Consider the following 15951-nt stretch of genomic DNA (forward strand, 5'->3'; position numbering starts at 1 on the left):
ATTGGGTAGCAGTGAAATAATGGAGAATATTTAGGATCATATGACACTGTCTTGGCCCATATGATTTTGTCTAGTAGTCTAAGGTTTTAATATTAAATATGTTAGAATATGTATGGAAATATAGCTGCATTGCTGATATATCTATAGATATAAAATTGGCATGTTGATATATATGGGTGGTTGTTGGGCCAAATTCATTGCTAGCTTAACTCCATTCAACCTGGGTTGAGTTTGGTCTGTTACACTTACTAACATCTCTTTTTTTTTCTTTAACATATGGATATTTCAAACTAGCACGAGCTTCTAATTAAAATGATAGAACTAATGCTAAAAAGGAGAGAACAGGTTTGTCTCAGCATCCTGCTGAGAAGTGCTGAGCATCTTCAACTCTTCTCTGAAACCAGGGGGAAATCAGTACTCAACACCTCACAGAAGCAAATCATAAACACTACCATGAACTGGGTAAGCTAGCTGTGATTATGCACCAAGATTATCCATCATTTAATTAAAACTATGGGAACAAACTTGAAAGACCCAAGAGGGAGGCACTGTATGAGTAGAATAGATGATGGCGTGGTAGTGTCACAAGTTTGGGTAGACTGTATTATGGCTTCTGGCAATAAAGCCTGAATAGCACAGTAAGCCCTCGTGTTCTATTTACACTTTATATTTTTGTCCCTCCCCCATCTTCGTTTCCCATTTTTCCCACTTCAAAATACATTAGTTACTATGGAAACAATATAATTAGTATGTGTGGATCTTACTGACAATCACAAGCTCAGAATACAGTTCATTTTATATCATGGTTTGGAATATAGATTGTGGATATTAATGGAGTTTGATTTTTCCTGCCTCTGTGTGGTATAAATAAATGTATATTCTATCTCTATCTAGATTTATCACATTCCTCTTTTATTTACCTATTTGGTTTGGTTCTACTATAGACAGATTGGTCTTGGCAGCTTTTGAATCCCATCATATAATATAAATTTCTGTATTGTATTAATGTAAACAAATTACAGTAAATTTTTAAGGTTTTTATATTCATTGCCAGCACCCAAAGATGGTGAGGTTATGGTTTGGCTTGAAAACTACTGTAACATATAATGCTCCAGCAAAAGCCATCCTGTAATACTGGGGAGTTGCTCTATGAATGACTTGCCCTGTTTGCCTGCAGCAATAGAAGTTAGGATGAGAGCTGGTATAGCTGTTAAGCTACTGTGGGCTTGCTTGATCTCCATGGAAAGACGGCCCTCTTAATGAAAACAAAATTAACGGGCAAGAGTGGGTCAGTTTTCAGCATGGCTAAAGGTTAAAACCAAGGTGCTTCAAGATTACATACTACATATTGTTGATTAATGATCTGGAAGGGGGGTAAGTAGTGAGGTACCAGAATCTGCAGATGACACAAGGTTATTTGTTAGGACCAGAGAGGACTATGAGGAACTTCAGAGAAGCCTAATCAAGCTGAGTGTATTGCCCATACACTGGTAAATGAAGTTCAGTGTTGATAAATACAAATAAAGCACATCGGAGGAGGGGAACTAACTCAGACACATAGCAAGGATCTAAATTAACTATCAACTGAGAAAAGGAAGCTGGGCATCACTGTAGACAGCCTAATGTACAGCTGCAGTCAAAAAAGATGTTCAGTTGCATAAGGAATGGGATAGAGAACAGTACTGAAAAATCATAATGCTATCATATAAATTATGTGCCTCATCTGGAATAGAATATGCAGTACTGGTCACCCTCTGAAAAAGGATATTGTAAAAGCAGAGGGAGCTCAAAGAAGAGAAATGAGAATGATTAGGGGCCTGGAAAAACTCTCAAGTGAAGTGACATTAAAAACACCAGGATTGTTTACCTTAGAAAGCAGATGAATAAGAAGGGACTTGACAAAAGAATATAAAATGATGACTGGACTAGTGAAGATAAATCAGAAGCTTCAGTTCTTCTTCGAGTGATTGCTCCTATGCATTCCAGTTAGGTGTGCGCGCCGCGCGTGCACGGCTCTTCGGAAGATTTTTACCCTAGCAACACTCGGTGGGTTGGCTGGGTGCCCCCTGGAGTGGCGCCGCTATGGCGCAGGATATATACCCCTGCCGACCCATCCGCCCCTCAGTTCCTTCTTCCCGCCCGTGACGGCCGTTGGAACAGTGGAGCGCGGCTTAGCTGACCTCCACTTCCCTAGCTACTCGTAGTTTCTCTCGTTTAGTATATAGTTCAGATGTTTATAGTTGTAGTTAACTTTATTTGTTTGTAGTATAGTATTTATTTTCAGGGGTTCGGGGTTTATCCCCTTCCCCTCACCCGGTGCCGGGTCCGATGCCCGGTCCACAGGGTTCTACACTGCTCGGCCGGCCACAAGCCGATGCCGACAAGAGATCCTCTCCTAAGTGCCTCGAGGAATCTCAACTAGCAGATAAGTGCCGCATTTGTGAGGCCTTTAATCCGAGAACAAAAGGGAGTGGGACTTTCGTCTCAAGCAGCTCCTGAGGGAGGCAGCTCTTGCTCCTCCGCTCTCGGCGCCGAGCGCTGGTTAGTCTTCAAGGAGCGCTCCCTCGGCACCGGATCGCCGGTACCGCCAAGGCCTCCCGGCACTGGCCCTCGCTGGCTCCGACGTCCACTCGGCATGGTTCCCTCTCCTGGAGGATGAGGAGGCACAATATACTTGCTGCGTCCGAGCCGCCTGCTCCGCAACCGAGCGCTATGCTCAGTCGGAGCGCCCGGCACCGATGTCGGCCGCGGCACCGACAATATCCGCACCATTAACTCTGGCCAGGCAAGAGCCGTCGAGTCCGGTGCTGGAAGGCTCCCCGGTACGAGAGATCTGGCAAAAACCTAAAGGTGTGGGGCAGGGAGGCAGGCAGACTACCCCACATTTGCCTACCATGGGGTTCTTATAACTTCCTCTGAAGTATCTGGTACTGGCCACTTTCAAAAGGATACCAGACTAGAAGGAAATCTGGTTCAATCAAGTATGGTAATTCCGATGTCAGTTTAATAACTAAAGGCACTTGCTACCTGTGTGACATGTTCTCCTATAATAGTATTTGCAGTCCCATTTACCAAAGGAACAAAGCACGTGGTGGAACCCTAAGTTAAATCCGAGTGGCATAACAGCTGCTTTTATCCTGTATTTTCTTCTTCCTAGCCACACTTGGCTGCCATTCTGCTCCTTTACTTCTGGGTAAGAGTGAGATGTATGTAGCCACTTTGAAAGATATGACATGCGGGAGTACTAATACTGTAATTGTATTGCCAACCTTTTCATTTGCCCTGGAGTATTCCTTTGGTGACTCATCCAAGCTCATGCCTGGAGGGAGTGGGCAGCCTGATTTACAGTGCCAGCATCTAAGCTCCTGCACGGCCAATTAATGATTTTAATGTACAAGCTTGGTAATACCGGGAGTTAGATTACATGCCCTTTTTGTGAAAATGGTCCCTTTTTAAGAATGTTCACAGTCTGGCAAAAGTGTACTTTATATTAAAGCAGAAGAGAGCTTCCATTTCCACCAGTGAGAGCTTTCATTTCTTAGGCAGTGACTTCCAGTAATCCAGAAGCCAGGTTTACTTGTCAAGATTCTAATGCAGTGGTCCCCAACCTTTTTGTCTGGCAGGTGCCAGACGAAGGACCATGGCAGCGGTGGAGCATCCACCGAAATGCCGCCGAATTTCTGGGGCATTTCAGCGGCAACGCCTCTCGATGACATTGCTTGTCGGCAGCAAGCGGCATCATCGAGAGGCATCGCCACTGAAATGCTGCAGAAATTCGGCGGCGACGCCTCTCGATGATGCCGCTTGTCAGCAGCAAGCGGCATCATTGAGAGGCGTCGCTGCCAAAATGCCGCAGAAATTCGGCGGCATTTCAGCAGATGCTCCACCGCCGGCCAGTACGCAGGCGCATTTAGATGCTCCTGCAGGCGCCATGGCACCTGCGGGCACCGCGTTGGGGACCCCTGTTCTAATGAAATCTTTTCAAACTCTACTACTCTCGTTCAAGTTATCCCCCCAAAATTATTTTATCAACCAAATTGGCTTTTGATATGAACTTTCTCAAGTGACATCAGATAGTGCAGTTAAACTTCAAGTAATGTACTTTCAAATAACTATGTGGCATTGTCTCTGTTCTTTTGTCTGTAATGATATTTTTAGTATGAGATTCTAAAGTTTCTCTCTATATGGTATTTATAATGTACCTATCAGTGTGGTGTTTAAGTTCCAAAATGTGAGATCCTTGAGACTGCATTCAATATTTCTAATGCCACGAAGAGTTGGAGAAATGAGCAAGTAGCTCCAGAATTTGTGTGGTGAGTCACCGTGTGTGTGTGCATGAAAGATGAGAGAGCTATATAGTGGATCTATGATCCCTGTTTGTGTCCACTGTGCTCTTAGATAATGACAGTTCAGATTTAAGATTAGCTTTCCAAATCTTTCTTGGCACAATAGTTATTTTGGTGGCTAAGCAATATGAAACTGAAGGCTAGTGTATTTAACTGAGAGTCTGAGGATCAGTGTGTCTTACTGAATATATCATATAATGGGGGAAATCCTCTTTACAGACACTACTGTGATAAGGCTAATGGATTCTGAGATGCAGCTGAAATAAAAATTGATGTAATCTTATTCACAAATTAATGGGGGCTTCATATTTTTCTTTTCCCAAACACTTCTAGGAATCCTCTAGGAGCCGCTATTTCCTCTTCATCATCTTCACATACAACACATCTTAGCAACCTTCCCTGCCAGGCAAGGAAACTTAGGAGCCCACTGCCTCCACAGCCTGTTAGCTGTCAAAGCAGGTTGCTTGAAACCAGATGTAAGCTCCCTCTCTTTCTTCCCCCAAACAAACAGCCCCAGGAAGAGTGACATTTGTGTCTCTGCTTCTCACATTGATCACTACTGGAAAGCCAGATCTACAAAAACAGTTGTTAACTCTATTTCCAGGTACACAGATTCCCCATTAAATGAAACAGATGAAGGATAATATGCGAAAGCATGGTTTCCAGCATTTGAAGGGAAAACAGAAGAGGTTTACCTCCTGCCCCCCAAAACTGAAATACAAATGGATGAATAGTTTTGGGAGGACAGAATGAAAATATAATCAGTTTTGGTATTAAAATAAAAAAGTGAGCCTTCCCTAAATAGACAGTTAGTGTCTGAACAAGAACTTTGATGTGATATTGACTCATTGTTCCTAATATATATAGATGTATATTTCCTTAGGAGCGTATTCTACACATATGCTATCCTTCCAGCCCCCCACATAAGAAGAGCTGATATGGTATGGCATCAAGGTAGGGTAAGGGTAAAATTATTTTGCTGCCTATGGAAACATTTATAAATAGACTTCACAGTAAAACTGCTGCTCCATTCCATCTACTGAACTTATCATGATGTGGCTGACAGACGTGGCTTAAAGGGGAAATGTGAGAGTTTTTTTTAATTCTCTCTAACTTGAAGTCTTTAAATATATGATTTGAGGACTTCAGTAACTCAGCCAGAGGTTAGGGGTCTATTTCAGGAGTGGATGGGTGAGGTTCTGTGGCCTGTAATGTGTAGGTGGTCAGACTAGCTCCCTTCTAATCTTAAAGTCTATGAGTCTGTAATCGAAACACAATTATGTAATCTCTTTGATATGACCTTGTTTTAGGGTGACCAGACAGCAAATGTGAAAAATCAGGCTGGGGGTGGGGAGTAATAGGAGCCTATATAAGAAAAAGACCCCAAAATTGGGACTGTCCCTATAAAATTGGGACATCTGGTCACCCTACCTTGATTTACTGTAAATGCTCAGCACAGTAACATCATGAATTATTAGTCTCCTACACCCGCATCAGTACCAAACATTTAATCAGCTATGAGTTCAACAGCTGAACTAATCTTTGTGTTATATGTAGGCTTGTATATCAAAGTGAGGTAGAAAGCAATCAGTAACATTTGCAGGTGATGCATCCCACCAATTTGGCAGAGGGCTTTAGCAGGGACTACTCCTGAGGGAATTTTGCATCACTGCACATGTGCAGAATTCACGTACCCTGTGGATTTCTTTGCTTCCCCGCAGAAAAATTACTTCTGGCGGGGAAGCAAAGGAAAAGGCACAAGAGCAGTCATGCACCGATCCCCGGCAGCGCAGGCAGGTTTGTTTGGGCACCCGGAGCAGCTCATAGAGATGCTGGGGCAGGGGAGCTGGGTAGTTATGTATGAGAGAGAAAGAGATACATTCTGTTCCTCTCGCTTGCTATTGCAGCACACTTTGCATGGACGGGAAAGACTTTGGGGTGTTTCTGAGGAGGTAAGCATGGGGCAAACTCTGTTCCCCTCAGAGCAGAATATAGCAGCCTGCCTGCTTAGTGAATTCCCCCCATTGTCTTTGTGAATTCCCCTAGGAGTATAGAACAGGTATAGAAGTTTTAAGGCTCCTTTACATTGCCAGAGTGGTGTAAAGGACAATATGGCCTTATAAAAGCTTATGGTGCTTTAGTGATTAGAACTAGTCTAAATTTTGGACTGAAAAAAATTCCTATGAAAAGGTGCTCCGTGAACTGTTTGCTACTGACCTTCTGGAGATGGTCAGTAGCCAATATAAATTGTGAGTTTGAGTCCCCAGCCCTTACTTGCTCTTCAGTTGCCTATGATGTAACACTGAGCATATGGCTGAATGTATTTGTTGACTAATAACTAGAAATAAAGGGTCAAACCTAGCTACATTACTATCAGTCAAGAGGGTTTGGGGATTTCCTCCAATGCTCCCCACTCCCATTCTCCATCCATGGTATTGTAGTTTTCAATTATTTTGGTAATTTATTTAACCAGAGTAATTATATTGCATTATTTTGACAAAATATATAGAATAGTGCAGAATTTTAAAATATTTTGTGCAGAATTTTTAAAGTTTTGGTGCAGAATTGCCCCAGGAATAAGGGACTCTTTGATAAACTAATGCGAGGCTTCACCTAGCAGAAAGATGAATTTAAAAAGAGTACTAGAGATATTGCCCTTCAGTCTAGGTCAGGGGTCCCCAACCTTTTTAGGTCCAGGGACCGGTTTCGTTTGCCGGACCCTCCGCAGGCGTGCCTGCGGAAGCTCCAGCTGAGCCCCGGGAGCAGCGGACCTCCCGCAGGCACGACTGCGGAGGGAGCGCTCGTCCCGCGGCTCAGCTGGACCTCCCGCAGGCATGCCTGCGGAAGCTGCACTGGGTCGGTTCGCGGCCCGGTTTCTAAGAGGCCGCGGACCGGTACCGGACCGGGGGTTGGGGACCCCTGGTCTAGGTTATATAATAGCACTTCGCTATTACAGTTGCTGTGACCTGAGTTATATTTACTCCAGAATACATAATCTGACCTAATTTTCAATTCTGATGTACAAAAGGGGTCTCTGTGGAACAGCAATTAAGATGCTGGAACCTCAGTAGAAGTGTGGAAAGCCTGGCCCCTGCTCCTCCTCTCCCCCTGAGACCTTGTCCAAGCCAAAAGTCAGAGCCGGGCAGTTGTAGGAGCCCCCCCCAGGGAACCTGGGCTATTGTGGGGAGTCCTGAACCCTCCACCTTCACTATGGGGGTACCAGAGTCCCCAAAAGCAGCCCACAGCCCATATCACTCCTCGCCTCCATTGGGGTGAGGATGAGGGCTAAGGCCTACCTCAGCCGCGCCCCCCCCACACTTTCTAATTGCTGAACCCCTAGGGCCCCACCTCTTCCCCCACAAAGCCTCACCCTTGCTCCACCTCTTCCCTCCCGGCCCCACCTCCTTCTCCGCCTCTTCCTCCCAAGGCCTTGTCTCCATCGCTGGGTCCTCTCCACCTACCCTACAGTGATTATATGTCCCGTTTTCACTGGGACAGTCCCTTTTTTAAACCCTATCCCGGCCATCCCAACTTTTTTGATAAAAGTGAGCATTTGTCCTATTTTGCTTTTGCCAACTAACCATCAGTTGGCAACAGCAAACTGGACAAATGCATAGTTTTGCCAGAAAAGTTGGGTATGACTTATGCAAGGCATGGAGGAACATGCTGGGATGGGGGGTGATGGGCAACGCCAGCCCTGCGCGGGAGGGAGGGCTTGGGAGAGTGCCTTGGGCTGGCACCGCATGTGGGTGGTGCTGAAGCCATGCCACCGGGAGTACTGCCACCCAGAGCACTGAGGCCGGGAGCACTACCACCTGGTGCACCGGGACTGGCCGCGCCACCCAACCACCTGAAGCACCAAGGGCTGGGAGTGCTGCTGCCTGGCACATCGGGGCTGGCCGTGCCACCTGACTGCCTGGAGCTTTGGGGGCCGAGAGCACTGCCATCCGGAGCACCGGGGCTGGCTGCACCGCCCAGGGTACCGGGACTGGGGCCTCACCCCTGGCCGCCTGGTGCTGGGTGCCGCGCTGGGGGTGCTCTGGGCTCCTGCATGGGAGTGCAGAAGGGGGGCAGATGGGCACAAGGGGTGGGGCCAGGGGCTTGCCTCCCCCAACGGCCAGGTCACTGGCTGCCCATGGATACATGTATGAAGATATTGGTGCATTGCTGAAGCATCCATACGTATATGGTGTAGCCATTGTGCCCAATTAATGCCTGATTTAAAACAACTGACTATTCCGGAGTTGCACTAGGGATTAATTTAGTCCACTAAGTTTAATAGATGGTGGGGGTGCTGCTGCATCCGCTGGCTTGGAGTGGTTGCCACTATATGCCGGGTTCACAGATTGGTTCAATGGCTCTCAGCACCCCCACTATACACATTGTTCTAGCCCCCCTGCTAGGTTTGTCAGTATCCTCTTTTTTCTTTAGCCTGGGGGAGTCCTGTGATGTCAAGAGCATCCTCAAGCCCAGGACTGAGCTGCTGCGCAGGGCGCCCCCGCCTGTGCCTGCAGCTGGAACTGGCCGTTGTTATTTAAAGGCTATTTTTATGGGGGGAGGGGGGAGATATTTTTCAAAAGGCAAATTGATCCAGCCCCTCCAGTGTGCGGGGTGCCCCCCCTCCGGCGGTGGGAGCTGGCTGAGGGGTGGGAGGGACGCTGAGGGGCTGAGCCAAGGGGGACCAAGCAGGCTTTGACACCTGGAGCTAGCACGAGCTAGTGATGAGGCGGGGCCAAAGCCCAGTCCGATGACAACTGGGTGGGGGCAGGGGCGTGGCTGGCCCCTCCCCCCGCCCGTGCTTTGCCCTCCCCGCGCTCCTGCCCCTGGCACTGCCCTCCCGCTTCAACCGACGCCCGCCTGGCTCTCAACGGTCACAAAGGGGCGCAAGCGAAGGGGCGTGGCCAGCCCCACAGCCACTTCCCTGGCGAAGCGAGGCGAGGCGGGGCCGCGGCCGCGGTTTCAGGCCCGCGGCCCGAGCTAGGCACCGCCCACGGAGCGGTGCGATGGGGGCGGGCGGCCCCTGGCTGGTACTGCTGGGCTTGGGGAGCCTGGTGGGCGGTGCGGGCGGCTCGGCCCCGGCCGGCGGGCGCTCCTACGCCGTGATCGTGCCGCGGCTGCTGGCGCCCCGCGCCGGGCAGGACCCGCGGGAGGTCTCCTACCTGCTGGAGGTGGAGGGGCGGGGCCGCGTCGTGCACCTGAGGCAGAAACGGCTCTTCGTGCCCGAGCACTTCGCCCTCTTCACCTACCGGCCGGGCGGGGCCCTCCAGCGGGACCAGCCCTTCGTGCGCCGCGACTGCTTCTACCAGGGCTACGTGCAGGGCAGCCCCGCCTCGCTGGCCGCCCTGAGCACCTGCTCGGGCGGGCTCCGCGGCGTGCTGCGCACGGCGCAGGGCAGCTACGAGATCGAGCCCGTGCCGGACTCCGCCACCTTCCAGCACGTGCTGTACCGGGTGGAGGAGGGGGCCGCCGGCCTGCGGTGCGGCTTGACCGACCAGGAGCTGCAGCGCCAGGCAGCCTTGATCCCTGGCTTAAGGGGCCTGTTGGCCCGGCAAGCGCCTGAGCGCCTCTGGTGGACACACACCCGCTACCTGGAAGTCGTCTTCGTGGTGGAGAATGAACGATTCGTCCAGTCAGGCAGAAACGAAACCAACGTCCTGCAGCAATTGCTAGACATAGTCAATATAGGAGACTCGATGTACGATCCCCTGGGGGTGCGCTTGTTCATAGTGGGGCTGGAGATCTGGACACAAAACAACCTTATCCCAATTGGTGATACCATAAATGCGCTGCTTGGCACTTTTAACAACTGGAGGAAAGGGGAACTGTATCCACGGCTGCCCCATGATGCAGGTCACTTAGTCACGTATAAAGGGTTTGGCGTTACCCTTGGATTAGCATTTGTAGGAACAGTGTGTTCTCATCATTGGGCGTCAGCCGTTCTTTCTTTCAGGGCTGAGGGGTTGTACTCATTTTCCATTGTTTTTACTCATGAGTTGGGCCATAACCTCGGCATGAGCCATGATGGTGATTATTGTAAATGTAAGCACAGAAGGTGCATCATGGCTGCGTACCACAGCATCACTGATCTGTTCAGTAACTGCAGCTATAACGAATATTTCAATTTAATGACTACTCAGGCACAGTGTCTGCTTGAGCCTCCAGCACCGGAGAAAGTTTATACACTCAAGTACTGTGGCAACAAGGTGGTGGAAAGTGGAGAGCAGTGTGACTGTGGCTCAAAATTTAATTGTGAAAAGGATCCTTGTTGCCAGCCCAATTGTACATTGAGCGCAGGTGCAGCTTGTGCTTTTGGAGAATGCTGTGAAGACTGTCAGATACTTCCAGCAGGAAAACTATGTAGAAAAAGTACTGATGAGTGTGACCTTCCTGAATATTGCAATGGGACTTCAGAGTGGTGCCAGAAGGATGTATATGTGCAAGATGGAGCCCCATGCCAGAACAATGCCTACTGCTATCGTGGAAACTGCTCTAGCCATGATCGACAGTGCAAAATGATTTTTGGTAAACAAGCAAAGGTTGCTCCATTAGTTTGTTTCAGAGAATTGAATACTCAAGGTGACCGGTTTGGCAATTGTGGTCTTAATAGTGATCCTAAATATAAGAAATGTCAAGTAGAAGACACCTTATGTGGTAGGGTCCAATGTGAAAACATGAAAATAATACCATCTTTGGAGAACCATAGTACCATACTTCAAACTCCAGTTGATAATAACTGGTGCTGGGGTACAGACTATCATCATGGGATGGATATCGCTGATATTGGAGCAGTGAGAGATGGCACATCTTGTGGTCCTGACAAGATTTGTGTTAACACGAGTTGTGTCAGTGTGTCACTCCTGAATTATGACTGTAATATAACAAAGTGCCATGATAGAGGAATATGCAACAGTCATAAAAACTGTCATTGTAATTATGGCTGGGCACCTCCAGACTGTCAACATAAAGGATATGGAGGAAGCATTGACAGTGGACCACCTCCACCTGTGAAGGCCCTTTGGGGAGGTGCTATTGGAATACCAATAGTCCTTGCTGCTGCTGCTGCTGTTGCTGTTCTTGGGATTGGGCTTTGTGTATATTATAAAACTGCACTAATGGGATGGCTTAGAACATCAGTGGCCAGATTCCACCCAACACAGCAAGCAGATGCTTCCAGTGATGGAAAGGGAGTTCCCAGTCGCTCACATGAGACAACTGCTACTGTGTCAAAACCTGTGGTAGAGTCCACGGAGAAAGCATGGGATTTTCTGTAACATTAAATAATGTATAAACAATATATTTACCTCTTAAGAATAAATTCAGTCTTAAGCCTTGATATAGCCTTTTTAAATTGTGTCTTGAAGGACTTGGTCTCTGCCTAAACTCAGGGAGTTAAGAAAATATTAGGAGTATCTATATAGCCCCTTTCATCTCAATGCTCTAGAAACAAACTCTCACAATGCCTTGTGAGGTAGGAAAGTATCCCCATTTTACTGATAGGTAAACAGATACAGTGTGGTAAAGTAATTTGTGCAAAGTTACTCTTTAAGAGAAGGAAATGTTTTGAACACTTCCACATGCAACAAAAGATTAAAAAAAAATGTTCTTGCCATTTTATGTTCATTCACTGAAGTGACTCACTCAGACTTGGGTGGGAAGCAGGCCTTCCAGTCAGATGCAGGTGTTTATGGAGAGGAGAAGGGACCATAAATCCTAACCAGGAGCAGATGTGCAGAAGGAGAAAGACCATGACTCTAACCAAGAGCAGTATTTTTTTTAAGGTTGGGTTGCCAGCACTCTGCAACAGGAAGTTTTTCACTTCATGGGATTGGAGAGATATCTAACTTCCATGTTCACAGCTGATAAACTTCTGAATGTTTGGAAATCGATCAGCAGTTTAGTTGATATCAAGCTCAACATTTCACAAAAATATCCTTTTTTGGGAACATTCCAATACCTTTTGTGTGTGCCTGGGTCAGAAGCACCAGATCCCTTATTTTCAATGGGATTAATTTAATGAGCATGCAAAAGTATAAATGAGAGCAGAATTTGGCTCAAAGTCCTTGTCCCATAGGGTCTTTTAATAGTGGGGCCTGATCTCATAAACTCACCACATGTGGAACTCTCACTGGATTTAACAGAGTTCTATCTACCTAAGTATTTACAGGGGCCCCTTCACTACATTATCAGCCTCGCACCCCTAAATAATAAATGTATCCTCAACACTGTGGTGGGGTAAATGACCTGTTTGTTTTTTTTAAGTGCAGAATATCAAGTGTCATAAGAACCAATGGAAGCTGTGGGGTACTAGGCACTTTTGAAAATCAGGCCACTTATTTAGGTACTTCAATATGCACATACGGGTGTACATTTAGGCAGCCTTTTCGGAAAATTTTGGTCCTACATTTTACTTGCTTAGGGTTGACACTCTTGTGTCATGAAAAGCTCAAATACAATCCCCTTTTGGTCTTGTGAACACTAAAATAACTCCAACCAATATCAGGGCCTGCTGTAGTAAGTACTGCACATACACATAGGAAAAGATAGTCCCTGCTGTAAAGAGCTTATCTGCTGAATAAGCAAGGCAGACAAGAGGTGGGAGAAAGGAATTATTACCATCATCCCCATTTTGCTGAAGCACAGAGAGATTGACTTTTCCAGTCACAACTGGGAATTGAACCTAGGGCTCACCACAAGACCATCCTGCCTCTCAGTATGAATTTGTTGAATGTTAAAGGCTTCAGAGGATTTGCTCATGCAGTTTATTTCCCTGGAATTTTTTATAATCTCTTCTCTATCGAGAGGCCTAAAATATGCACATCAGCTGGCCAAGGTGATCCTAACAGCAGACATTTGAACATGGAGAATTTTTAATGCAACTTTTTTATTGAACCTGAGATAATTTAAAGTATGAATTAATTCAGTTTTCATGAACTTGTGACTGTTGCAGGGAAGTTGCAAATGTAGGTGTAGTCAGGAAAAACTGTCTTGCTGTGACAGGGAAGTGGATCTAACTACCATATAGAAGTTGGGAATGGGAAATTGATGACATTGATTGGATCTTCTGAAGCAAGCACTCTCCAGTCCAGGGCAGCCTTTGAAAGGAATACTAATGAGAGCTGACTCATCCAGTACATCAGACCATTTCCTCTTCTGGGCTCCCTGAGTCAGTGGAGTTCCAACTGATTAGATCAACTTGGGAGAGAAAAACAGGGTCTAGGTACTGCTACTCTGCCTAAGCAATTTTACATCTACTTCCTTCTTTAACATCTCTCCTTTGACCTGAATTACCCAGGAACATTCATGCCTCAACATTCCATATGATAGCTCCCCAAACAAATCTGTCACAGCACCTTCAGGCCTCAACATTACATCCATTAACTCCCCAATATTGCTCTAATTAGAACCCTGCAGATACATAACATTTTTACTGTTTCATATTTTGTTTATTTACATTTTCTTTTGCTCTTTTCCTTATTCTCCCTTCTCTTGAGCTGGCCAGGAGTGAGGGGGAAAAGAGAAGGTGCCAATCTCTAAATTATTTCTGCAATTTTGGACAGAAACCCAAAAAGGCATTTGCCTAAAATAGGGGGTTATAAATGGTATACTTTGGTTTGAATGTTTAATTGTCATGAGTTTAGGATGGTTGCAATGCACACAGGTGATAAAACTATGAGTCAGTTATACAGATCATCTCAAGTGCTGATAACACCTTCATAGCAGACCACATCATCACATACCCTCCATGTGCCACATGTTTTTGTACAAGAAAAACTATTTTAGAAGCAATTTAGAGATTTTTATTTTTTTCATTGTATCTTTTGACTGTATCTGATTATTTTTCTGTCTCTCTACCTGTAAAGTCAGACTGCGTTAACGTCATTAGTCCAACTATACAGCCTTCAGAGAGAGAGGAAAAATATAACAAATATAGTTTAGAAAGCTTGATGAGGTATCCAGAAGAGCTTTTCGTACATAAAAACATAATTGTAAAATCTGATATCTTGGGACCAAGTTTAACAGGAGCCACTTGCCAATTATCCTGCAAAGACATGACTCCCAACCATATAAACTTGCATAGACTGAGATCTTAGAGTCCATATTAATTTTCAAAATATTTAAGTATAGGTGCTTCTGTGACAACTATTTCTGATTCTCAAAAGTTTATCTCTTGCCACTCATCCCAAATGCCATTTCATACTGTCTTCAAGCAACATTCTGAGTGGAGTACTTAATTGTAACACATTAAGGATGAATTTACTTAACTATATTAACATTTCCATGGCCTTTTTTGTGAGCTTCTCATTTGCATAATTGTATACCTCTCTTGGGTCCACTCAAACTCCTACTGTCAGTGTGTATGCATCTTACATAACATCTAAAGGAACTCAAGGAGGACACTGGTACTCTGGTTCTTGAGAAAGCCTCAGAATTAAAAGGACACCTAAGGCCACCAGTCATGCTATTAAGTTTAATTTAGAGACGCAATAGGCGCACCTTAAACTGAGGAGGATGGTATTTAAGCTTTATCAATTATTTCAAATTTTAGTAAAGAAAGCAATACTAAGAAGTAGTAAACCAATAAATAACCCACAGTAAATAAAGAAAGTTTAGCAACATGCTTTGCAAAGTCCGAATGTTTTTCTCAGCAGACTAGAGCTAATGGAAGCTCCATATTTTTTTTTTTTTAAAAGCTCCATATTTTTGCACTCTATTCAATTTTCATTAACGTCAATGTCAATATACTGTGGTATGATACTATCGTCTCACTGTTGTGCTGTCCTGTCTGTCTTTCTGTCTCCATCATTTGTCTCTTCTCTTTGGGACAGGGATCAGCTTTTTGCTCTGTATTTGTACAGTGCCTAGCACAGTGGGGTCCTGGTCCATGACAGGGGCCCCTAGACACTGCAATAATACAAATCAATAATAATTAACAATAGTGGTGGTTGGCCCCGAATAATCGCCTAAGTGAGTGGTCCCCAACCTTTTTCGTCTGGCGGGCGCTGGACGATGAGCCACTGAGGACCGTGGCCGGCAGATGAGCATCCACCGAAATGCAACTGACAAGCGGCAATGTCAGTAGGCGTCGCCGTCGAAATGCCGCCAACAAGCGGCAACGTCCATAGGCATCTCCACTGAAAATCAGCAGCATTTTGGCGGCGACGCCATTAAAACATGAGATTCTGATCGTTTTGTTGTTTAAAATCCTAGTTTCACTTGCTCGCAGCCTTTACAAAAATGTGCATCAAGAGTCAGTAAGCTAATCTTCACTAAGATTCAGCGGCATGGATGACGCTGCTTCTCGGCGGATGCTCATCCGCTGGACAGTACGTGGGCACACACAGATGCCCCGGCGGGTGCCATAGTGCCCGTGGGCACCGCGTTTGGGACGACTGGCCTAAGTAGAACAGAATTGAATAGAATGGTAAGATTCACAGGACTTGGCGCTAGTGCAGCAGTGAGCTCTGATTTGGGCCTTAAGTGAAAGATGGTCCAGGCCCTTTACTTTAACTGGTTGTAAGAGCTGGAGAAAAGCAAACTGAGCTGCTCAAGCAGATTCTGGGGCAGGGATCCACACATATGCATTCATTTTCAGGATTCGAACCTG

At 46.1% G+C, this 15951-nt stretch overlaps 1 protein-coding gene across 1 annotated transcript; it reads left to right on the forward strand.

Annotated features, from left to right (window-relative positions):
* Window positions 1–9260: 9260 nt before the first annotated feature.
* Window positions 9261–11677, forward strand: LOC123368018 (disintegrin and metalloproteinase domain-containing protein 20-like). The gene has a single exon (XM_045012453.1). It carries the CDS (start codon window positions 9350–9352, stop codon window positions 11615–11617), a length of 2268 nt encoding a protein of 755 aa, XP_044868388.1. The 5' UTR covers window positions 9261–9349; the 3' UTR covers window positions 11618–11677.
* Window positions 11678–15951: the final 4274 nt, after the last annotated feature.

Source organism: Mauremys mutica, chromosome 4, assembly GCF_020497125.1.
Source record: "Mauremys mutica isolate MM-2020 ecotype Southern chromosome 4, ASM2049712v1, whole genome shotgun sequence".
NCBI lineage: Eukaryota > Metazoa > Chordata > Testudines > Geoemydidae > Mauremys > Mauremys mutica.

What these genes read in the sequence shown, in the direction of transcription:
- LOC123368018 (XM_045012453.1), top strand. Translation starts at nt 9,350, where the DNA reads ATGGGGGCGGGCGGCCCCTGGCTGGTACTGCTGGGCTTGGGGAGCCTG.